The sequence below is a fragment of the Cynocephalus volans genome, chromosome 12, assembly GCF_027409185.1.
Source record: "Cynocephalus volans isolate mCynVol1 chromosome 12, mCynVol1.pri, whole genome shotgun sequence".
Classification (NCBI taxonomy): domain Eukaryota; kingdom Metazoa; phylum Chordata; class Mammalia; order Dermoptera; family Cynocephalidae; genus Cynocephalus; species Cynocephalus volans.
Window position 1 is genome coordinate 53570698 of NC_084471.1, and position 23905 is coordinate 53594602.

The following is a 23905-nucleotide window of genomic DNA, read 5'->3' on the forward strand; positions in this document are numbered from 1 at the left end:
TGTAAACTTGCTCATGCAAAATTAGTGTGCAACAGGAATATTGTTAATCCCCATAATTAAAAAATGATACCTTATTATCTTTTAAACTGCCAAACCCTATGAAATGTAACAAATCTTATATGGATGTTCTTGTATGCCAGCTAGAAATCAATTTACATTGTTGAAACAAAAAGTTATACAAGAAAAAGAAACATGGTTTTTGTATTGCAGAATTTTTGATTTTTAAATGAGAAAATTTATAAAAGAAAGAAATTCATGGTCACAAAATTTTAACATTTTAATCCTAAACATTACAGGGTAAATAGATACTGGACCGACCCTATATCTCCATATACCACAAATCCTAACTTTTAATTTCCATTTTAAATGTTGCTCTAACCACTAGAACATTAGTGGTTTTACAACCTCTGAATTATGGAAATACATTTTTCTGAAATAAATGCTACAAAAACAATGGAAGAAGCCAAACTGTCTCCATCAAGAAAAAAAAAAAAAAGTGGAACATTTTGAAGAGAACATTTTAGACACTTCTCTTTCCATGTCTTATGATTAACCTGTCAATTCAGTGCATCATATGGTCAAATGTAATGGTCCCCATGTTGAACAAACATCTAACTAGTGTCCATTGATTCCAAGTTAGAGGATGATGAATCTTTTTGGATACTTTCAAAGATGGCTGCCAGCTCAGGGTTAGAACTGATCTGTGACTGGAATTCACTCATCAGTGGACTCTTCTCTGCTTCTGGAATGGTTAGCAGTGCTGCTACTGCTCTCATGGCAGATCGCTTTAATTCATCTTGTTTTTCAAATTCCTGCTTTACTGAGTTTGCCTTTACCTGTAACATGGAATAAATTTAGATTACATGCAATACAGACAGCTCTTACATGAACAAAAGTTAAACATAGAGAAAAGCGTAGTAAATAAAGCAAAAGCTACTCTTTTGTAGGTCCAAAAGGCACATTATATTCTAAGCATAGCTGTTTTTAAACTTCTTTTTTAAGCAGTAGCTGTCTCCTTTTATTTTATGGGAATATTTTACACAAAGCCCTGTTATAAAAAGCAAATCCAGACCCACATGGTTGAAAACTGAGTGGGACCCAGTCAAGTGCTACTTTGGCCCTCACCAAGAAACTAATCCTCTAGCTACACTGTTTATTTACTGTTCTTCAAACACATCATATAATGACATCTCCATGACTTTATTCATTTAATTACTTTGATATGAAAAGTCCTGTTTCATCTTCTTGATCTAAAAAAAAAAATCCTAATTTTTCAAGGTTCATTTCAAATGTCATCACCCTCATACAAAGCCTTCTATGACTCACTACCACTGCCGCCACCCTCCCCCCCCCCACCACTCCCAACCAGAATTAAACACTCCCTCTTTTGTGGCAATATCACTTTTATCCCATACCAGTGCTTTAAAATATATAGTCGTGCACCACTTAATGACAGGGATACATTCTAAAAAATGTGTCGTTAGGTGATGTCGTCATTCTGTAAACACCATATACTGTACACAAACTTAGATATTATAGCCTACTACACACCTAGGCTGTATGGTATAGCCTATTGCTCCAATCACCACTGTATATGCAGTAAATCATGACCGAAATGTTATGCAGCACATGACTGTATACCATACTGTTACAGCAATGAACAAAAACTTTAAGCAATAGCATTTAACAGTGCTAAGCTTTATAAAATAACCATATTCAGAAGGTTAGCTTTTTAAGCCAACTGCTACATACGGTGCAAGCATTATTAAATTTGGAAAACTAGAGAAAGGAATCAGCTAGGAATCCTGAATACTCGTACACCAAGTTTGGCCTAAGTTGATGACTATTAATGACTACCTTAGTTGTACATGTGGCACGCAACGGCTCAACGAGTCGGTCCAGCCTCTGAAGTACTGCACTTGGACAGAGGGTAGAGAGTCTCACCAACATTAAAAATGTCAGCATCTATTAGGAATAAAAAAGAAAAGAAAAAGAAAATGGACGTTATTTTCTATAAAAACAATTGTAAATCCTGACAAACCTTTCAAAAGGAAGATGACTAGCATGCAAAATAAAGCTTTATTTTAATGTAATCTGCCATTCAGAATCACATAGATTTGTCTCAAACCTTGTCTAAGTGATAGAGAGACCTCAACTATAATGCAGTCCTACAATATAAAACTAGAAAAATGATTTTCAATCTTAGCTGCACATTAGAAACACCTGGGTTTAGAAACAAACCCATTCCTCTGCCCCATCCCCAGAGAGTTTTACTTAACCTGTCAAGTTAGGGCCATAGATTATTTTTTAAAAAGCTCATGTGTACCAGAACTGAAATAATTGAACTAGAAAATTATTGAACTGGAAGGAAAGCTTTATAATAAATTTCCACAATCTTAGTAGATTTTTCTTTTTTAAAAAATGACTGGTTGTTCAGATTAACTCATATAAAACCTGACAAAACATAATACTTTTCTCTTGGACTATAAACTCACATAATTAAACAGGCAAATCCTGTTACTTTTGTGGGGGCTCTCTTCATTTAATTCTGGGAGAAATCAGGTCACTTCCACATACAGAAACATAAGAGTTGGAGTTCTTGTAATATGGCTGAATTACTACTCAGCTACTACTTTTGCCCTGGTTGTCCAAGGGCCGTAAGTGGAAGACACAATGCATTTGTTTTTTATTTTCCAAATCTCCCTTTTACTGTTCACATTTAAAATGAAGATGAGCAAACAGAGAAACAAAGAACAGTTATAAGCAAAATTCATGCTCTAAATCTAAGAAGCAATATGATTTCTCTTCGGTTGCTGCTATACAGATTGCTCTGTGTATCTAAACAGTTCTTCCATGTTGTCCTCCAACAAAAAAAATTTTTTTTTCTGCCCTCCAACACAATTCTTGATATTAAATGCAGTATTACATTGAAAAACAAAAATACTCCATTCAGGTAAATATTTATCATTCAGATCAGCCCCAAAGATAGCCCTAGAAAATGAATCAAGAATGCTGGTAAACTAAAAAAAAACCTTCATGGGTAGCAACTACAGTCCAATATTAAAACAGGCTGAAAAGGTCATATATTTTTATTTTGAACAGCAAAATCTAGCTAGACTCATATTTTGAGGGAAAGGTCTAGGAACTATTCACTAAGCAAGTCAGCACAGAGCATTTCTTAAGAATTTGGCATCCACTTCCATTCTCCTCCAACAAAAATAGTTCTGGATTTTTCCCATATGTCAACTGATGTTACACTGCCTCTCTACTTTTGCATATTACACTTTATAATACAAATCCTGACAGACAATCCAATTTCTCTCACACTCATGAGTAAATTACAGAAGCAAAAGTTGTTATAGTATAGCAAAGGATTCTAAAACTTTCTACAAACAGGCACAAACATCTTACCTTAATATCATAATGGTCCTTCAAACCATCTTCAACATGATTAAGAAATTCAAAGATATCTAGTCTATCAAGACAACTGTCTAGTAGTGTATACATACACTCAAAAGCCGCCTTTCTAATATCCAGACCATCATCAACTGTATGTTTAAATGGACCCATTTCCACCTGTTAAGCAAAAAAGAATGTGTGAATATGCCACATTTAAAAGTAAAAGACAAGCTTAAACAGTGTAATCTAACTAACTTACCTCTCTTATAAGCTCCTTTCTAACTTTTGTTTCATTGTAAAGATGTGGAAGAACAGTGTCCAAAAGATCCCTTATTAATGACGGCTTGTTATGTGCTGCCGAATTGAATGTGACCAAGGCTACTCTTCTTACATTCAAATCTGGGTCTTCCAAAGTTTTTAGGAAATCACCTGAAATTTTTTTTTTAAAAAGCAACATACTGTTATGGTAAGCTTAAAATACAATATACATGATATGTTTTCTAAATTGATGTAGTTTATTTTTGTTGCTGTCGTTATTTCTTCAATGAAGGTCATGGAAGAAACTGATGAAATACTAAGTGAACCATAAAGTTTCTTTTGGTGGAAGGAAAACTAACATTTCTGAAACTAGATTTTCAAGTGATAACCTACTCTCAGCCTGTAATACAGAAGAGTATGGAAGGAGAGTCCATAAAGTTCCTGAATACTACTTTTATAGATACTTTATAAAGAGGTGGGATGCACAGAGAAGTGATGGAGCCAGCAGCCAAAAAGACTAATAATCTGCATGATTCTCCTTGGAGTTCACTAAAAGCAACAACAAAACAAGTTCAAAATAAGATGAACAAGATGAGGACAGACCATTGCTTAATAAAGAAGGGATACTGTTGACAGGTATACAGTTCATCAAATTCTGAAGAGAAATGTGCCACCAAAAGCCCTGTTTTATTTCTAGCTTCAACAAGAAATACACGGATTCATAAGAGGATAAGAATAAAAAGGAGAAAACAAAAACTTAATGTAGGACAAAAACCAAAGAAGGCATCTAGCTACTTTAAAAATAGATTTAAGTCTGCTTGTTCTTGCAAATATGGAGACAAAATCATAATGCAAAGACCTCTGGAGTCGCGAAGACCATTTCACTCGTTAAATTTATGGACTTTGGACAAGTTACTTAAGGCAAGAGCCTTCGTTTTCCCATCAATAAAATGACTATAAACCTTGTAAGGCTATTTGTGAGGTACTGAATAGGAAGCTGACAAAGTCCTTGCTATTCTAGGGAACAGGCCAGCAAGGCTGGCTTCCCGTTTTGCCTGTTTCCCCCTTCTCCCTCCCCTTGAGGTCTGACCTTTGATTGAATCCAGAACCCTGAGAGCTTTGTAAATGAGGAACTTATACTCTTGCTCTGTAAATGAGGAACTTTTGCTCTTATTTTGTTGATAAGTAGTTAGCCATGAACCTTCAAGCACCGTGGCAGCTGAAAATGTTCTATAAATAGCTTTGTACCAGACATAACTGATTTAATCAGTACAATTTGTTATTTTCATTGGCTTATAAAAAGGAACCTAAAATAAACTAGGATGCCTTACAGGTCATCAGCCTGTACGGTCCTCCTTGATCCCATAAATGTATCTCTTCATTCCCCACCATCTCCCCTCAGGTACTGGTCGATAACAGCAACTGAGCAGAATAAACAGCATGTATATTGTTGAGCACATGTAGCTATCATTCACCATCATATGATCTCAAATCTACCATCAGCAATCTTTTAGAACACACAGGGAAATGAAGGAGGTAACAGAAGACTTAAATGTCAATTTAAAAAAACAGTAATTTGAAAAAGTGGCAGAAAAGAGAGAATTTAGACACTAGTCTGGTAAATTCAATGTAGTCACCCAGGAACTTCCAGCACTAATTAAAAAAAAAAAAAAGTAGTTTAGGAAATAGCATGGTTTCAAAAACAATTTAAATGTATCAGATTAATCCTCCCCACCTTTGTTTGCATAAAATTACTAAACTGGTAGATTAGAAGAGTAATCAGAATAGAGTATGTATCTTCTTTCAGTTAAAACCTCTAAAATATTGCTATTATTATGGACAAAATGGTGTCATGAACTAAGATCAGTGGTCCCCAATTCTTTGCCTAGGAGTTTCCATTTTTAAAAAGCTTCCTAGGTGCTCAAACAATCACAAATATTGAATTAGATCATGACTCAATTAGAATGATGACCACCTGACTGAATAACTATAGCAACGATGCACACTTGCTGACTACTGTCAACCTGGAAAGGTATCTCTAGAGATGTGGCATAGGCCTCTTCCTCTGTCCTATCTTGCACAATAACACAATACGAATAAATATATCAAAGCAAAAAATGGGTGGGGGAAATGGAGGCAAGAATCTCCTCATATAGACTTTATTTAAGTTATTTCTAGGTCTTTGCAATATCATCCATTTGTGCCTGTTTCCCTCCTACTCTGAATTGGCAATCCCTTTTTACAGGTCAAATTTTAAATTGTGTTTTTTCCCTTTTGGGCATCCTGCAGAATGGCATGAAGCTACAAAGCTTCTTTGTCATATTCCTGCTTGTATATCCAGTTCTCCTGTCCTCAACAAAGCAACAAACTGGGTTTTTGGCTACTACCAACTGTAGGAAAACCAATGATGAAAACAATAAAATTCAGGGAAGTTATAAAATCACAAATAATCACCAAAGTTAATTCTTGTCATCAAAGAAATAGAAATAGCCTTAGTTTTTCTTGGGTATCTCCTCTTAGTTCTTCTGGGAATTAGAAGAACTTTACTCAACTTTATTTTTTTATTTTTGGGTTGCTTCCACCTTACATATGGAAGTCTCCACAGACTTCCTCGGAAGTTGGAGGGTTACAAGCAATAATCAAAATCTGGGCCTTAATAGCTTAAGTGAGATTCATTTATGAGGAAATTTCTGATTGTTCACATAGATCTATATCTTTTTGCTGTACCCATTAGTTATCTTAGGTTATCCCCAAAATATGATTATTAAATATGTAGTTGACTCTAAAGACATGCTGGTGTATTTCCTAGTTTCAGTTACTTGCAAAATCATCTCATAACCATTTCAAACTAAGGGATGACAATGTAAGCAAATGTAATTAGCTAGAGTTACAAGATCATATATTATCAATTGTTTTTTCAATGGAACAATCATGAGCATGTTATTTTCTCAGTGATATTTTTAGTCACTGAAATTAAGAGTTCCTTGACAATAACTCATCTTCCCCAAAAATAGTTAATCAGTTTGTTTATCTTTGTTTCTAATTACCTATGCAGTTCTTTAATAGCGGATCGATAGGCTGTGGATGATCAGAAATAGTGAACTTCACAGCTGTAACCACTGAGCTTCTGGCATACGATGAACCTAATTAAAAATAAAGTGCAAGTCTATTGGTATGTTGTACACTAAAATCCATCATTTTCAAACCACTTCAAATAACACCAGTATCTTCAATTCCTTGAAATTCTCTTTGGCCAACGATACTTCTTATTGCTCCTTTAGTATCCTGAAAGCAAAGTTTACTCACCTTATGATATATAATCCCATAAGATTTCAAATGAAGCAATTTCTTCTGGAAAGGAGGGGATCTGGGAGAACAACAGTAGAAGATCTAGCCTTCACAAAAGGGAACTGGTTAAATCCATAAATAGCTTATAAAATCTTCAAATTTTTTATTAAAGAAAGCAATTTCTAAGAATGAATGGTTATTACTACCTTCTACTTACTCTACTGGGGTTGACATTGATATATCTGAAAACTATAAGATATTTCATTTGAACTAAGTACTTTCACCAATTTTAGTATTAAAATTAGTACTAGCAAGCTCTTCAGATTATATTAATTCAAAAGGCATCTGTCTTTCCCACATTCTAAGTCAATATGGTAACATTAAAATGTAGTCATAAGGAACTAGAACAGACTAATTTAGCCATTATCTAATTACACTCTATCCTTACAAACAAGAAAATGTCATTTCAATATGGCCCTATATTATAGGATAAGGCAGTACTTTTTCATCATATACTTAGCTTTTACATGAAAGAAAATACAGACATGGTTTAACTATCTCATCAGTCATCTCCCAAGGTAACCAACTGTCAATGATTGCTTTTTTAAATAAAAAAATCTAGATACCCACCTGATATCAAGTACCCCTTAAGCCGTGGAAGGAGAGTTTCTGGATCAATTAGAGTGAGTTTTCCTAGACATTCAGCAACAACATTTCTGGTTCCTTCCTCTGCACACTCACAGTGCTTTAATAACAAGGCCCAGATATTTTCAACATATGGTTTAAGGCCCACCACTGATGCAGAGCTAATAATTTCCTTCAAGGAATGAAGCAGAAGATACTGCCTTTTGGGTTGACTGGTTATTTCTTGTAAGACAAATGGTAGATACTCAGGAAGGTTGCCCACACTAATGCTGCCTAATGCATAGGATGCAGCTGATTTGACTTCTTCACTAGGAGAAGAGAAAGCTTCTAATATTACAGATTTTAGTTCCAACTGCCCACTTAAGTCAATATGATGCCCAACCTCTCCAAGAGAAAGTAGAGCTAAGAGACGAATGGAATCTGTAGACCTTGAGTTCTTGACATCTTGAATAAACTGACCTACAACAGCTGGTCCCTCTTTAGGGCATGCTCGAGTAAGGGCAGCTACACATTTGGCAATGGAGTAATAAGACTGCTTATGAGTAAGAGCTGTGCTCTGAGAGTAAACTGGACCAGTCAGCATGCGCAACAAATCCATATATCCTAGATTATTTGTTCCAGTGACAACCAGAGCTTGGAAAAAGTCTAGCATGGCACTAAGAGCTCCTCCCTGCAATAATGGTGATCTCACAAGTCCAATAAGTTCATTGAGAATGGATCCACTTATCTTTGATAGGGAAGAGGGATACACTTTTGCCAGGGTAGTAAGAAAACTGATGGCCATCTGCGAAACATGCATATCACTTTCACTGATAAGAGGTGGGAGCTCATCTAGAACAGCATCAATCATGGCAGCTGTCAAGCTGTCACTATAGTTTTTAATTAGAATATCTAGGGCAGAAAGGGTACCCAGTTTCAAAGCTCTCTGGTTTTTCCTCAGAAATGAAGCAAGGATAGGAACCCCTTCTCCCAGGACAGGCCTCAAATCTATTTTCAAAGGTGACCCAGCAATCAGTGTCAACGCCTTCACTGTAGTTAACCGGGTAATTTCATTCTTTAGTCTCTCCAAGAAAATCTGAAGTGTATTAGGCAAGTCAGAACCCAAATTGTCTCCAAGGTTGCAAATAATTTGTCCCATACAGGAAATAGCCCTTTCCTTGACCTCCTGATCAATGTCAGCTGCTTTTAACCTCTTAATGGTACAAGTAAATAGATCTTTGATGTAAGGAGTTGCATCAAACGAGGAAGGCTGATCTAAAGGACGGATTACTTTGACAAGCTGCTGAGTAACAAGAAGTGCTTCAGATGTAATCTTGTAAAATGGGTCTCCAACACAAGCCACCACTGGAGAGACCAAAGCCTGAACATGAGGATGGAAGACTTGAGGAGAGTGGTTACAGAGGATTACATATAGACACGACAAAGCATCAATCTTCAAATTTGATGAACTTGATTTATCATTCAGTGAGAAGATGATTCCTAAAAAGCCAACAAAAAATCCAATCATTTCTATGCAGAATTTTAAGAAAGAAAAAATTAAAAATCAACCCCTAAAATACCACTGAAGTTCCCATTTCATCATATTATCTCTAAAGTAGTAGAAATTTCACAATCTATAATAAATATTAAAACCAAAGATTTTAAGGTAAGATTTTAAGCTTTTTACCTGCCATTTTCAAACAGGTGCTCAATATGGCTAGATAAAAAAGTTAGTCTTATGTGCAAATTAAGTTGTTACAAATTTCTCTTTTGAAGGAAACCACTATTTAGGCTTATCTAAGTCTTAACAAAGTCTTTAGTAAGTCCGAAAAGAGATTTACTGTTTCTTTCATACCTGGTACAAGCACAGGAATGTGTTGTGTTAGAGCCCCAGGTAATACATTTACCAGTTCAGTTAACATGTTAAAACAACACTGTCGGGTCTTCACACTTTTTTCTTTCATCTGTTTGTGCAGAGCTTTAACAATGTTGGGAACCTGTAATTATCACATACTCATTAGCTGGTTCAACTGCTAGTACTTCCTCAGTACACTTAACATAAATTATGGGGAATGGGGAGAAAGGGAAGAATTTAACTTGTTTTGTTAAATTCTTAATTCTGCTATCTATTGCTATTGCTAATACTAACGAGATTATTACAGATACAAAGTTTGTCGCATGTGTTATATATGTTCTCTTGTAAATGTATTTGCTTGATACTGATAAAAAATTAGAGAAAAGCTATATTTAGATTTCTGCAGGGCAACAAAATAATCTTTCCTGATTAATTTTTAATTATGAAAAGCATGCGACTAAAAACAAATTAACCAAATAATTTAAAATAACTTTCAACCAAATTTAGGAGTGTAATTTATAAATGGTATTTCGAACAAAAACAGTACATAAAAGCATCAAAAGAAACAAGACAAATTATGGAAAATCAACACAGGTCTCTTTGTTGCTGTCAGTTTGTGTTACAATGACATCAACCTCACTTCAAATGCAGGGGTATGATTCAAAGACATCTGCTCTAAACTTTCCAATGTTTTGTTAGTCAGTAAAACTTTATTTCTCTACTAACAAATCTTATGGATGCCGCTACAGACAGCTTCTAAAATCTCTGAACAGTAAGTGGAGATTAAAAACAAAAAAACCCCAACAACAAAACTACACAAACTCATATCATAATTAAACGGTGTAAAAACTAAAGACAAGAGATTACCTAACTAATTCCCCACAGCATTATCAGAATTCCTGATGATTCTACTAAACAATACCTGACTTCTACACACATATTTATTGCTTATACCATTCATACACTTTATTCCATCTCCTTCTACAATTAATCTTCAGCGCTTACTTTTAATAAGTTCGACACAAAATATTTATTTTCACTACTTGAAAACAAGGTAGATATGTGTATCTCCTCCTCTGATTTAATCACCTTCAACATCTGTTTTGTAATCTATAAAAATGAACATAGTTTTTATGTACCCCACAGGGCTGCCGTAGGAATTACTTTTAAGACAGGAAAATGCCTGGCATGAACTATATATTCAATAAATGGGACCAATATAGCTCTAATGTTTAGGATCTTAGAAAAAAAATGTCATCAAGTGAAAAAATGTGTTTTTATTAATAATAAGAGCTGGCAAATATCAAGCACTTGCTATGTAGTAGGGACTACACTAAATGCTCTACATAAATCAGCTCATCTCTCACTACCCTGGGTAGGTATTTCTAAGTAAACTCTACTACAAGTAAGTAAAGTGAGGTTTAATAAAATGACTTGTCCAAGATCACACAGCTAAATTAATAGTGAAGCTAAATTATGTGAACACAAACAGTCTGACTCCACAGCTCTAAGACTTCTCCGTTAATGTCAAAGATAAAATTACAGAATCTTTACTTTAATACTGTTTATCAAGTCAAATCAAGAATACTTCCATGATTTATAAATAACATAATATTAACATATATTAACTATTGTATGAACATACCCCATAACTTTCTGCTTCTCAGAAGACATTCTGGAACTCACTTTTCCACATAAAAATAATTCTAAAAACATCACATTCACTATCACGACTTTCTAAGCCATACTTATAAACCAACCTGACTCTGAAGCATTGTTAAAGGTGTTTCTCCTTGTTCCATTGCATCAGGGTCACACAGCCAACTTTGCACAGGACGAGTTTGCTTCAAAAGAGAAAGGTACGCATGAAAAACATCTGCCTTCACATTCTCTTCACGTTCTTTAAATCTGGATATCAGTGCAGGAGAGACTGTCTTGTAGAATTCTGGAAGCATCTCATGCCTTGTGCTAACCACAGCATCCAAGCACTTAGCAGCTGCACGTCTCACTTTCCAACTCATGTCATCATCATCACTGTATTCATCATCACTCCCTAAAGGGAAGTTTTAATGCAAACAGGCTATTAATGATAAGAGGACATTCATACAGGTGTTGATATTCAATGCTGTATCCCACAGATATGTACAATCAACTATGTTCCAATTAAAAATAAAAAACAAAAAATTTTTTTTTAAATAGTGTATCATTTAATACAGGAAGTGAATTGATATTTTCAACCACAACAGTTAATCTAACTTTTCACTAACATATACAGCAACAGGTAAGTTTATAAAGATCTAAAACTTATACAGATGCAGAGCTTGTTACTTATATAAACCTGCAAATAAATTAACCTCTAAAGAAAAATGATCACGATTGTGTTTTAATTTGATAAACATTTTCTCATTTATTGTGGGTAATAAACTGCTACTTATTTATAATCCTTTAAAAACATTAACACAAACTTCTTTAGAATATGAATATTTGTAAAACCATAAATTTTCCAGCCTTTGAAACAAAATTCAAATGACTCAACACTATAGAAAAATCAAACAATCAACTGGGGAGTTCAGAAGATAAAGCATGAAATGGATTTATAGATTACAGAATAAAAAGAGTGGTTACCAATACAAGGACATGTTGTAGAACTAATTTTCTGGGGAGGAAAATGAGTCCTAACTGCGTTGTTGTGACTACAGGGCTTTTCACTAAACTTGTTGATCTGCTATTAGGAACAAATATGTATATTCTCAACCTTTCACAATTTCGTCTTAATGTATTTTAATGAAACTATTCTCCTATTTTCTTAATTATAACAAATGCTGCTCACTTAAAATCTGAGCACTATCTTCTCCAAACTCCTAATGTTAAACCTTAAACATTCCAAGCATTAGCATTAAGAAGTACATCTCACTTATGTATACTTGACAGATATAATGTGTGTGTAAAATCTCTATTTAAAATTATTTCCTTCTAAAACCATCAGGCTGAATCGGTTGGGTAACACAAAGTCAGGAAGGTGGCAAAAATATTAGCAGTTCTTGTGACAGTCTAAAATTATCTAACAATAATTTCACTATTCTTAGATAAGACTTAGCCCTGAAATGATTCCTCAACAAAGGGAATTGGGGAGAGAGATGATATCTCTTTACTGGTTTTTATTCCAGTTAGCTTACTAACAGTCAACTGTAACTAGCTAGGCCTTGGAAGATTACAGGATACATAATAAAATTTTCCAATCTCCAAATGATTTACTTAATTTCATCATCCTTAGCACATTATAGAAAATTCAACCAAATACTGCTAAACACAAAGCATTTCATTCATTCACCAATACCTATTTAAATAAAAGTTAAAAGGTACTGCCAAAATAGACCATCCATTTAAAAAGCAAATAAATAGAAGTTTTTCCCATGTCAACATACTATGGGGACTGCATCCCAGAAACATAAAATTTATTGAACATAAGATCATAAAAAAAAAATTAACAAATGTCCTAATCACTGAAATTATGTTGATTTTATGAATCACAATAACACCATGACGGAAAGACATGTATTAAGTATAATTGATATAACTAAGACAGCAGCTGAAGGACTTGCTTTTGTTATTTAGCACACTAAAAACCAACATCCAAAACCTGGAACATGCATTCCTGTTTCCTCCACAGCATATTCATATTATAATACTAAGGTTTCCCTTCATTAATACAACATATTTATTGAGTGCCTACTGTGTGTCAAACACTGTCGTAGGCATTGGAATAAAGCAGTCAATCAAGAGATTAAAATTTCTAGCCTTCATGAAGCTTACATTCTAGTAGGTGGAAGATAATAAACTATGTCAGAAAGTGATTAAGTGTCATAATGAAAATAAAAATGCTGAAAAGAGAGAAAGGGTATATGCCAAGTGCCTTGGGTTGAATGTCCCCCCCAAACTTAGTCCTGACTGTGACAGTGTAAAGAGGATGGGAAATCCTATTAGGGTAATTGAAAGGTGAGGCCTTGAAGAGGTGATTAGAATATAGGACCATGCCATAGTGACTGGATTAATAATAGTGGTTAAGGTCGTAGTTCTGAGGGCTTTTAAAGGACAGCATGTGAGAGTCTCTGCTGCGCCATTTTCTGCCATGTGAGACCCCTGCATTGCTGTAAAGCCACCACCAAAGAATACCCTCACCAGATGTGTTCCCCAGACTTCCCAGCCTCAGAAACTATAAGCAATAAATTCTGTGTTCTTATAAATTACTCAGTGCCATGTATTTTCTTATAAGCAACAGAAGCAGACTAATACACCAAGTGAGGGGAAAGCTCTGAGGTAGGAGACCAGATGAGAGGTGTGAGCGAAAGGAATCAGGTATAACCCCAAGGTTTTTGGCCTGAGAAACTAAGAATGGAGGTGCCATTCCGAGATGAAAAGGGTTAGGAAAAAACAAGTTAGATGGGGAATGTGGAAAGGGTAGAGAGAAGACATTTAGACATTCAAGCAGCAACATCAATTAAGCAGTTGCATATGAACTTGGATTCACAGGAGAGATCTGGAGTAAAGATAAGATCTGGGTTGTCAGAAAATTGATATTAAAGCCAGGACACTAGATGAGATCAACAAGAAAATTAATAGTGTAACAGATAAGTCCAAGGATAAGTCCAAGGATTGAGTGCTAGAATACTCTAAGTTTATGATCAGGGAGATGAAGAAGAGCCAACATGGAAGACTGACAAGGAGGAATCACAATGACAGCATTAAAACCATGCAAGTGTGGTATCCTGGTAACTAAATAAAGAAGTGTTGCTAGAACTGAGTAATAGGCAGAATCAAACATTTGCAGCATGTGCAATCTTGTCCATCACTGGAGGAGTGGGTTTAAGACAGAAGGGAAAGAAAGGAATTGAACAGCATTCTTTCGAGGAGTTTTGTTATAGAGGAGAAAATTGGGCAGTAGCTGCTAAGAGTATATAGAGTTGAAAAAGTTTTTTTTGTAGTTGTTGTTTAAAGATGGGTAAAATTACAGACTTTATAGGAAACTAATTATATAAACTCCTTCAGAGAATCTAAACTAAAAAGTATAATGAAAAATAACAGGAAATCTACCAACCCATGTACTTAATAATTTACCCATTTAAATATCTCTTACAATTCTTCCAATACAAACAGAAAGAACTAAGCATAAGCAACCCCTATGTCCTTGAAGTGCTACTCCTTTCAGAGTAAATATCATAAAGCAATGTGACTTCAATCAGTCTTAGAAACCTCAGAAATGTTTACGTTACTCATGAAAGTTAAACTGTGCCTCAAACAATAGTTAGGATTTTTCAGACACGTAACTATGTACAAGCAAACTAATATTCTTTCAGTACCAACCACACTGCTCTGAATATGTATACCTACAGATTTAATTTTATTAAAAACGCTGACAAAAAAGCTTTGTAGAAAATCTAATACTAAAGAACAAAAATCATATATAACTGCTAGTCAGGAGAAAATGACTAGTAATATTACTTTTTTTCTGTATATTTTGAAAAATTAAATTGGGACACAGTGAGCAATTTTTGTTATCCACTTTTTCATTCATCTTACTAACAGCATTATTAAATGCTTTTCTAGACATAATTGTGAATGTGTTGCATAGCAGTTCAATACACGATGCCCCCTAATTTAATCAATTTGCTATTATCGAATACTGAAGACATTTCCATTTTTACTTGTGATATTGTGAAATACATATTTGGTCTTAGTCCCCATCCCTTTCCTGACATAACTCCTAAAATCCTTAGAATCTTCAAAGTACTATCTTTCTGTATGCTAATAAGTTGACTGAAGGCTGGTAGCCCCCAGGTAGCTTCAGGATGGGGGGCTGGTAACAGGAAAGACCAAGGCGAGACTAGAAGGTTGGGACATTTCAGCCCCACCTCACAACTACCAGGGAGAGGAAAGGGGCTAAAAGGCCAATGATTTAATCAATCATGCCTATGTAATGAAGCCTCCATAAAAACCTAAAAGGCCTGGGTTCGGAGAGCTTCCAGGTAGATGAACATGTGGAATTTCCTGGAGGGTGCTACACCTAGGGAGGGCATGGAAGCTCCACACCCCTTCCCCTATACCTCGCTCTATACATCTCTTCATCTGTATCTTTTGTAATACCCTTTATAATAAATGGGTAAACATAAGTGTTTCCCTGAGTTCTGTGAGCAAGTCAGCAAATCAATCAAAACCAAAGAGGGGGCTGTGGGAACCCCGATTTGTAGCTGGTCAGTCAGAAGTTCCAGGGGCCTGGACTTGTGACTGGCATCTGAAGTGGGGGCACTTTGGCAACCAAGCCCTCAACTTGTGGGATCTAACACTATCTACAAGTAAACAGTATCAGAATTGAATTAGAGATACCCAGCTGGTATCCGCAGAACTGATTGCTTGCTTAGTGTGTGCGGAGAAATCCCCATACATCTGGTGTCAGAAGCATACTGGGTATAGTGGGAGAAACTGAATGTGTTTCTTCCCCACTCATCATTATTATAAATAAATAAATAAACAAATGGTACAATCTGCAGTAAGAATCATCTTCATCTGTAACATCAGTTCTTTTGCAAAAATTAAACAAATAGATTCTTTTTATTTGACTTGAAATACCTTGATCATCATCATCACCACCGTCAGCATCCATAGCATTTTCATCTTCATCTTCATCATCGTAATTATAATTTGGATCATAGGTAAGATATTTAAGACATATATTTATAATGGTAGAAACATGAGGATATACTTCCTTAGGACATCTGAAGACAAAAACAGAAAGCTGCCTTGAATAACTGTACTTTTCTCCTTGATGCAATTATCTGCGACATTTTGCTTAATTACCAGCAATAACATAGCAAAGTGATTCCCAACCTACTTAGCACCAGTGATCTTTGACCTTTCCCTCCCATGGACTTTGTGTTTTTAAAAATTTCCTTTCAAATTGTGCTTATTTAACCAACTTTGAGACGAAATTTTTTCCCCATATTTTAACTGTTTAATGTGGGGTAGTATAAAGAGAAATCAGTACATACTCTATCTTCTCAACATGTCATTAGAAGGCCAAGTCTAGATGAACATGGTCTTCAGTGACTAGATTATTTGTGAAAATGCCAGTGCATATTCTTCTAGTCTTGGTCTTCTAGCTATTTTTTGAGAGGACAAAACATATAAATGCCCACAGGGCCAGCAAATAAAGGATTAATTTATGTTTTTCAATTAAAGGGACAGAAATAAATCTCACAATTTCTGATTTTAAAAATTTGATACGATTTTAAAGACACTTCTCAAAACCATGAGTGGTAAGGGATAACTGCAGAAAACAACTAGTTAGGTCTCAGAACACTGTGCTACACTATACTAGCCAATGGCAAAAAATCTGTTTTTCTGCCATTCTAGTACATAGTACTAGTACATAGTATTGCCTTCTAGTACATAAATGCACAATTTTTTTAAGCTTTTTAAAAATATATTGGAACCAAGGTTTACAAATTGAGAATGGATGTGAAAATTGAAAATACCAGAACCAAGGTTTACAAATTTACAAAATGGATGTGACAGACTTGAAATAACTATTAAAAAGACATAGAATTCCCTATATTTTTTCTGACCAGATAATTTACCCTGCTGCTCTCTCAGGATAGACATTATTATTACACTGTCATACTGGCATCTCTTCCCTTCTAAAGAGGCTAAAGTAAACCAAATTATAAATGCCTTTCCCAAGTTCTTTAAATAAAGTCCTAACAGAAAAAAGGAAACATTTTTCCAAATAAGTGTGATGACCACAATTTATAATAGTAAGATGACATTAGCTTCAAATATTGTATTGGTTATCAATTATTCTTTAATGAGAAATTAATTAAAATGCATCTGAAATCCAAAAAGCCATTTCTCCTCACATGCCTAATCTAAATCTTAATTATTATGCTACTTAGGAAAAACTTCTTTTAAAAAATAGAGACCTTAAAAACTTACCTTCTCACAAATGATTCGAAAGCTTGAATGCAGTACTCTCTTAACTCATCATCATCTACATTACAAAATTTTACCACCAAAGGAATTATCTTCTCAAGGTATTCACCTAAGAAAAGCATATTAGTTCTTAAAAACATGTGTTAATATTTTTTAATTAAAGAAAACTTTAAAACATTTTAAAATTTCTTACCTATTCTATGACCAGCTTGCCTACTAATAGCAGCAATACATTGTATGTAGGTTCTTGTTGTTGACATGGAATCATTTTTGGACAACTCTGACAAAAGATGTTCAATAAGATCTACAAAAACTATATTTCCACAGCTCATAACCAGATGGCCAAGAGCAATAATGGTTCTTTTCCTCACTGCAAGTCTAGGGCTGGTCAACTGGGGGAGTAGACAGGTCAGAATTGAAGGATGGAAATTAACAAGAAGTCCTCCTTGCCTTAAAATAAAAAAAGAAAACAAATGAATTCAAGATATCTGAGCACTACTAACATGTCTGGCCTCTGACCTCAATGTCAATATTCAGAGAATAAATAAAGTTGAGACTAGTCCAAATTCAGAATGAAAGGAAAACTGAAATTCACCATCTTTACCAATGCAACTGAAAACCTGAGCTGAGTAAATGCAGCTTTAAAATGTATATCCCCAAACTAACTGCTGGAATCTAGACCTATATCATCAATTCTAAAATATTCAACCTACTGGTTTGGGAAAGCATCTTGCCCCCCCCCCCCAAATCCCACAATGATTTTGACATATTTTTCTTCTTTTATAAATTTTATAAATTTAAGATAATTTTTTTTTAAATCTCTAAATAATTTTCTCTATTGATTATAGCGTTTCAGGGGATTCAAAACACTCAAAACTTCAGCATCTCTTGACTCCCCCCTCTCCCTTACCGTCTTTCCTCTATAGATCTATATACTAAGTTTCATTGGTCCTCTTGGTCCAACATTTCTCTGCTCAATCATCTCACATGTACAGTTCAATGAGTAAATAACACTCAAACATCCATAACGTTCCAGGACAGTGCTAATAATCAAATCACACACAGGACAAAATGTCTCACTGAATTTTCACTGCTTATCAAATTAAGTATAAATTCCCCACCCACCTCAATATGACCCAATCTATCAAAATGATTTCATACTACTTTTCTATTTGTTCTATATTCTGGAAAACTAGAATATAATGTTTCCCCAATCCAACACTACTTATGCTGATGTATCTACACCTGAGCACAGTCACCTATGAAAGTGCTATTCATTCTTCAAAACTCAATTCAAATACCTCTCTTTCCACAAAAAACTTGCTTGTATCCCTCCATTCTACCCCCGAAACACACTATGCTCCTAATTAGTCTTTAGTCCCATTCTACCTTATAGTTATTTGTGTTCTCATCTCGTATAGTAAAGTGTAAATTCTCTGTGTACCAGGATGATAGTTCCTCACTTTATATACACACATATACCCACATGAATGCACTTGACTAAGTTCAATTGAATTAGCTACAAATAATATCCACACAAATAATGATGACCTACAATGATTAAGAGAATTAGGGATTAAACTGAAATTGACAGGTTGCTTAGGTCTGTTTATCTTCTGAAGTTTAACTTCCAAAGGAAAGTAGATAGAAAAGCAACAAATGCATGAAAGCCAACTCTTTCCTCCCTAAAAACATGCAATATGAACATGGTTGCTAAAGACTATCAGCAAAAAAAAAAAAAAAAATTTTTAACTCCCACTGACATATCTCTTTCTCTAAACAGATTACTGAACGCAAAAATATAAGAGTAAAGCAAAACATAAATTGCTGAAAATTTTTAAATCATAAATTTTATTCATTATTTTTCAGAACTACAAAACACATTTGCTGTGCAATACTGCATAAGTATAATTAGCTTATTTCTCCTTTCACCCCCCACCACACACATTTAAACATGAATAATTTTGGACCAAGTTTTATTAAATATACCAGAAGGGGATTTTAAGAAATGAACATAGTATTTGTATCGCCAGTAATGCAAATGACAGGCCCATTTACCTGCTCAACATATCAGCCATAATATCCAAGGCTTCTAGCTGAACAGAAACATCTTCCTGCTTTGCTATTGCACTGGTAAGACGTCCAGTAATCTTTTTACATACATTCGCAGCTAATGCAGAGCCTGCATGAAGAAGAAACCAATAATAACTTCAAGGCAAGCATGCCAAATTCTACCTAACATTCATGGTAGCTACCAAATATTCAACAACTCTAAACTTGAATGTGAGACTCAAGAGACCCAAGTCAAAAAAATATCTATGTCAAAACAAGTTGCTTTTCAATAACTTAATACATAAACAAGAATTAGGTGTATAGGACACAGGGAAAACAACATAGATTCAACAGATTCTATTGGATAAGTATTTCTATGCACCAGCATGAATGGTAGCTACAGGGCCAGCAGTAGCTGTAGTGCTTTCACCTCTAGATTGAAAAGCAGCAAGGAGTTTTCTCTATTCGATTCCTCCTTTCTAGTAACCTAGACTTTTAAACTTCAGTGTAATAAAAACATTCTGAGTTCCAGTGCTTAATAGTTTCTTTAAATAAAAATTAACAGATAGCTATAACTTCTAACAGAAGTCCTTTCCAACTCAAAGATTCCACAGCTACATTATAAAGCAGAAATGTTGGTCCAAGGCTTGTAAATCAGGGTTATTACTATTTAAAGTAGGTGATGTTTCTGTCAACAAGTGAGGAAAAAAGAAACACGTAGCTCTGAAGGTAACAATCTGAATGGTTAAAAGAATTCTTGCTAGAACCAGGAATCAGCTAAATGCAAACCTGTTTCCATGAGGAAAAAAACTGAGGAAAATATCAATATTGCTAATACAATGATAAATAACATACTTCAGAGTTGGGGAAATATTTTATTGAAGTAACTACTTAATAAGGTAAAGTAATATTGGTATGATACAGTGGAAAAAACATCAGTTTGGGATTAAAAGATAATGATTCAAACCTTCACCCAACCAGGTACTCAAAACTCTGAGTGAATTAACCTAATCTCTCTGAATTTCAGTTCCCACAACTACAAACTAGGGGGATATTAAGACCTCCCATGTAGCTGATGTTTAGAATAAGTGAATAAAACACATGCAGCATTTACCATGATAACTAGCATACTGAATGAATGATTAATAAGTATTTATGAAGTAAATGAGTGAAAGCAACATAACCAGACTACATGATTACCAATCTAAATCTTCCCATGAAACAGGGAGATGATAATGTCAGCCCATTTGCAGATAAGACAGTAACTTTTAGACCGCTAATTTTAGCAATAGCTTAGACACCAAGACCAATTCAAAGACTTACTATACCTAGACATTTCTGTCAGAGGCCAAAAACTAATTAATTGACAAATTCATTAATTATAATTTTAAATTTATAAATTACCAAATAGGTATAAAAAACTCAGCTTTAATTAAAGCTACCAGTAAACTGAACTATTTCACAGCTATGTATTAACTGTGTTAAATTTTACGTAATAAATTGCGACATAAAGCGAAATTAATAATGAAAATAAAAAACCAATCAGAACTCATGACTTGGTTATCTTTTCCTTCATTGCATAACTCTAGTCTGCAGTCAGGGTACATACAATAATATAAATCTTGCTACAACATATAAAATTCTTCAGAACTGACATTCATATGAGATATTTAAACTCAATCAAAATAATACTCACTTAAACCTAATTTATTTTTTTTAAAAATAAGGCCTCAGACTTATTGTTCAAAGGAATGCCTACAAAGATCTTTTAGGACAGACACCTCTCTGTCCCTGGACAGGAGGGAAAAAAAAGATTGGGGAGAAATACCTCCATGTAAACAGAAAATGGGAAGAAAAAAGTGCTCTTGGCTTACCACTGGAAGCTGGAGGAAGTTCTCCAATTACTGTCTTAAGGCCAATACTTGAAATATCTCGAAGTTGTTCTTTATCAGAGAGCATGTTAGTGCAGAGGGTGTCTACAATTGTCTCTACTTGGTATTCTTTCACTTTACTCACTAATGGGCCAAGACTGTAACATAAAGAAGAAAAAAATTTTTTTTTAATCTAGATAAACACAAAACCAGAAAAATACATAAGTAGAAACATTAACTTTTCTGCCTAGCAACTCTCAACATAAAATATACAGCATACCTATACCATAAATTTTATACAAGTAACGATATTAAAGAAATACTTTATTGATAAGCTCCTTGCAGGTGGTTTCCAATTTTTCCAACTGATTTTTATCATATTATCATGAAACTGAAGATCTTTTCCATCTTCCACCCCTAACCCTTCAAATAAAAAACTTTTTAATAATAAAAAGGCTAATTAGGAGTCTGCTCCTAACAAGATTTACCTACAACGGAAGTTTCATCCAATGTATCAGTGTGCCAATTTTGACCCCTTCTTTCTATTACCAAACTCTACCCCAGGAACTAAAAGAATTTCTAATGTCGCTGAGTTTCCTTTATTTATATTACAAAGTTCCTTTTACTTTCTTCTCTAAATTTTAAAAGCATAAAGTAAATATTTGGATACAAAAATCAAAACAAGCTAGGACTACTCTGTGCTCCCAAAGTACCTTGCATATACCTTTCTTATTAGTATTTTATACTGTTGTTATAGGTTGGCATTACATCCACTGGTTGAACCACTCCTTGAGGATAGAGACAAGTCCTTTCTTTGTGTCCTTTCCGATAGACTTCAGCACACAGTAGGTAAGTTTGGCACATGAATATTCACTGAGAAGCCAGTGTATTCAAGACTATTGAATAACAAAAGAGGTATGGCCTCTATTTTCAAAAACTTACCATCTGGTTAGTGAGGTAAGGAAGACACATAACTATTTATGAAACAAAGACAAAGTCACTATTCTGCAGTTTCTTTCAAAAAAAACTTTTAAATTCAATGTTAGCATTTAAAGGGCAAGAGACTGCGCCTTAACAGTCAGATTTTTTTTAGGTGCTGTGCTTTGATGAGATAGTTAGAAAAGAAAAGCACTTCACATAGAGAGACAAGCTCTTGTAAAGACCAGAAACCAGAATGAATGGAATGCATATTGAAATGAGAAGTAAAAAGAATTGCTTGATACAAAAAATAGATGAAAAACACAATACGAAAATTAGCCCCCATGATATTTTGGATAATGTTTAAAGTCAAGCTGATGAATTTACATGTGATGTGGCAAAATTGGAAGCCAATGCAATTTTTCAAGCATAAATGACATGATGAAAAGTTTAATTTGATAAATGCTTAGATCAATGTCTCACACATAGATGCTCAATAAATAACTGCTGACTGCTCGAGTAGAGTAGTACTCAGTGCAACTGAGAATTAATTAATTAAGAAAAAGGAAGAAAAATAAACTGAAAAGTTGTTTGGAGAAATCCAAGAATAGCCTAATCCAATGTCAGTGATAACAGAAACATGGCAGATACAAGGAGTGACCTGATATAAAACAATTAAAATTGGGAGTAAAGATAAAAGAGATTCCAAAAATGAATTTAAAGGGTTCTAGCTTCCAGCAATGGCATATAGCTTTGTTGAATTAGCCTTCTGGCAGATAACAATTAGGAAATCTCTAAAACTATCTTTTACAAAACATCTATTCAAATGGCAGGAAACAATGGCTCAAAAAACAGATGCACCTATCTAGAATTCCATATCCAGTAAAATTACCATTCAAACATGAAGATAAATTAAAAACAGTTTCAGATAACCGAAAGCTCTGAGAATGCATCACCACCAGACCTGTACTGTAAGAACTGCCAAAGAAAGTTCTTTAGGGTAAAGAAAAATTAAACCAGATAGTAAGTTGGATTAAGAGAAAGCAATAAAGATCACCAGAAATGATAAATGTGCATAAACATAAAAGGATATATTTAAAGGACTATTTTTCTCCTCCAACTATAAATAATGCCATATTATAGAAACACATACACATACTTACCAATATATAAAAAACAGCAATAGCACAAATGACAGGAGGAAGGTAAATGGAAACCTGCTATGGTAGGATTTATATAATTTATATCAAATGGTACAGTATTCATTTGAAATATTGTTAATAAATTTATCCAGTAGACTGGATGTCCCTCCCAAACTCATTGAGGCTTGGTCCCCACTGTGACAGTGTTAAGAAGGTGGGAAATTCTGTTGTGATAGTTGAAAGGTGGGACCTTAAGAGGTGATTAGATTGCAAGGACTATGCCCTCATGAATGGATTGACCCATTCATGTAATAAGGGGAGTGATTCTGGTGGCTTTAACAGGAGAGTGAATGAAAAGGTTAGTCTCTCTCTTTTGCTTCTGTCATTTTGCCATGTGAGACCCTGCATCACTACCAGCTAGACCCTCACCAGATGTGTTCCCTGGACTTTGGAGCCTCCAAAACTATAAGCAATAAATTTCTTTTTCTTACAAATTACCCAGTTCCAAGTATTCT

At 34.6% G+C, this 23905-nt stretch overlaps 1 protein-coding gene across 1 annotated transcript in view; it reads right to left on the reverse strand.

Annotated features, from left to right (window-relative positions):
• Nucleotides 1-252: 252 nt before the first annotated feature.
• CAND1 (cullin associated and neddylation dissociated 1) overlaps nucleotides 253-23905 on the reverse strand; it is a 41598-nt gene continuing 17945 nt past the window's right edge. The window contains exons 3-15 of the mRNA XM_063075765.1: nucleotides 21334-21488; nucleotides 19466-19589; nucleotides 17601-17857; nucleotides 17411-17516; nucleotides 16049-16194; nucleotides 11185-11477; nucleotides 9425-9566; nucleotides 7576-9069; nucleotides 6705-6800; nucleotides 3659-3828; nucleotides 3412-3576; nucleotides 1858-1965; nucleotides 253-836 (exon numbers count right to left, since the gene is read on the reverse strand). Coding sequence (XP_062931835.1) covers nucleotides 612-836; nucleotides 1858-1965; nucleotides 3412-3576; nucleotides 3659-3828; nucleotides 6705-6800; nucleotides 7576-9069; nucleotides 9425-9566; nucleotides 11185-11477; nucleotides 16049-16194; nucleotides 17411-17516; nucleotides 17601-17857; nucleotides 19466-19589; nucleotides 21334-21488 — 3481 coding nt within the window. The 3' untranslated portion in view covers nucleotides 253-611. The remainder of the gene's footprint in view (nucleotides 837-1857; nucleotides 1966-3411; nucleotides 3577-3658; nucleotides 3829-6704; nucleotides 6801-7575; nucleotides 9070-9424; nucleotides 9567-11184; nucleotides 11478-16048; nucleotides 16195-17410; nucleotides 17517-17600; nucleotides 17858-19465; nucleotides 19590-21333; nucleotides 21489-23905) is intronic.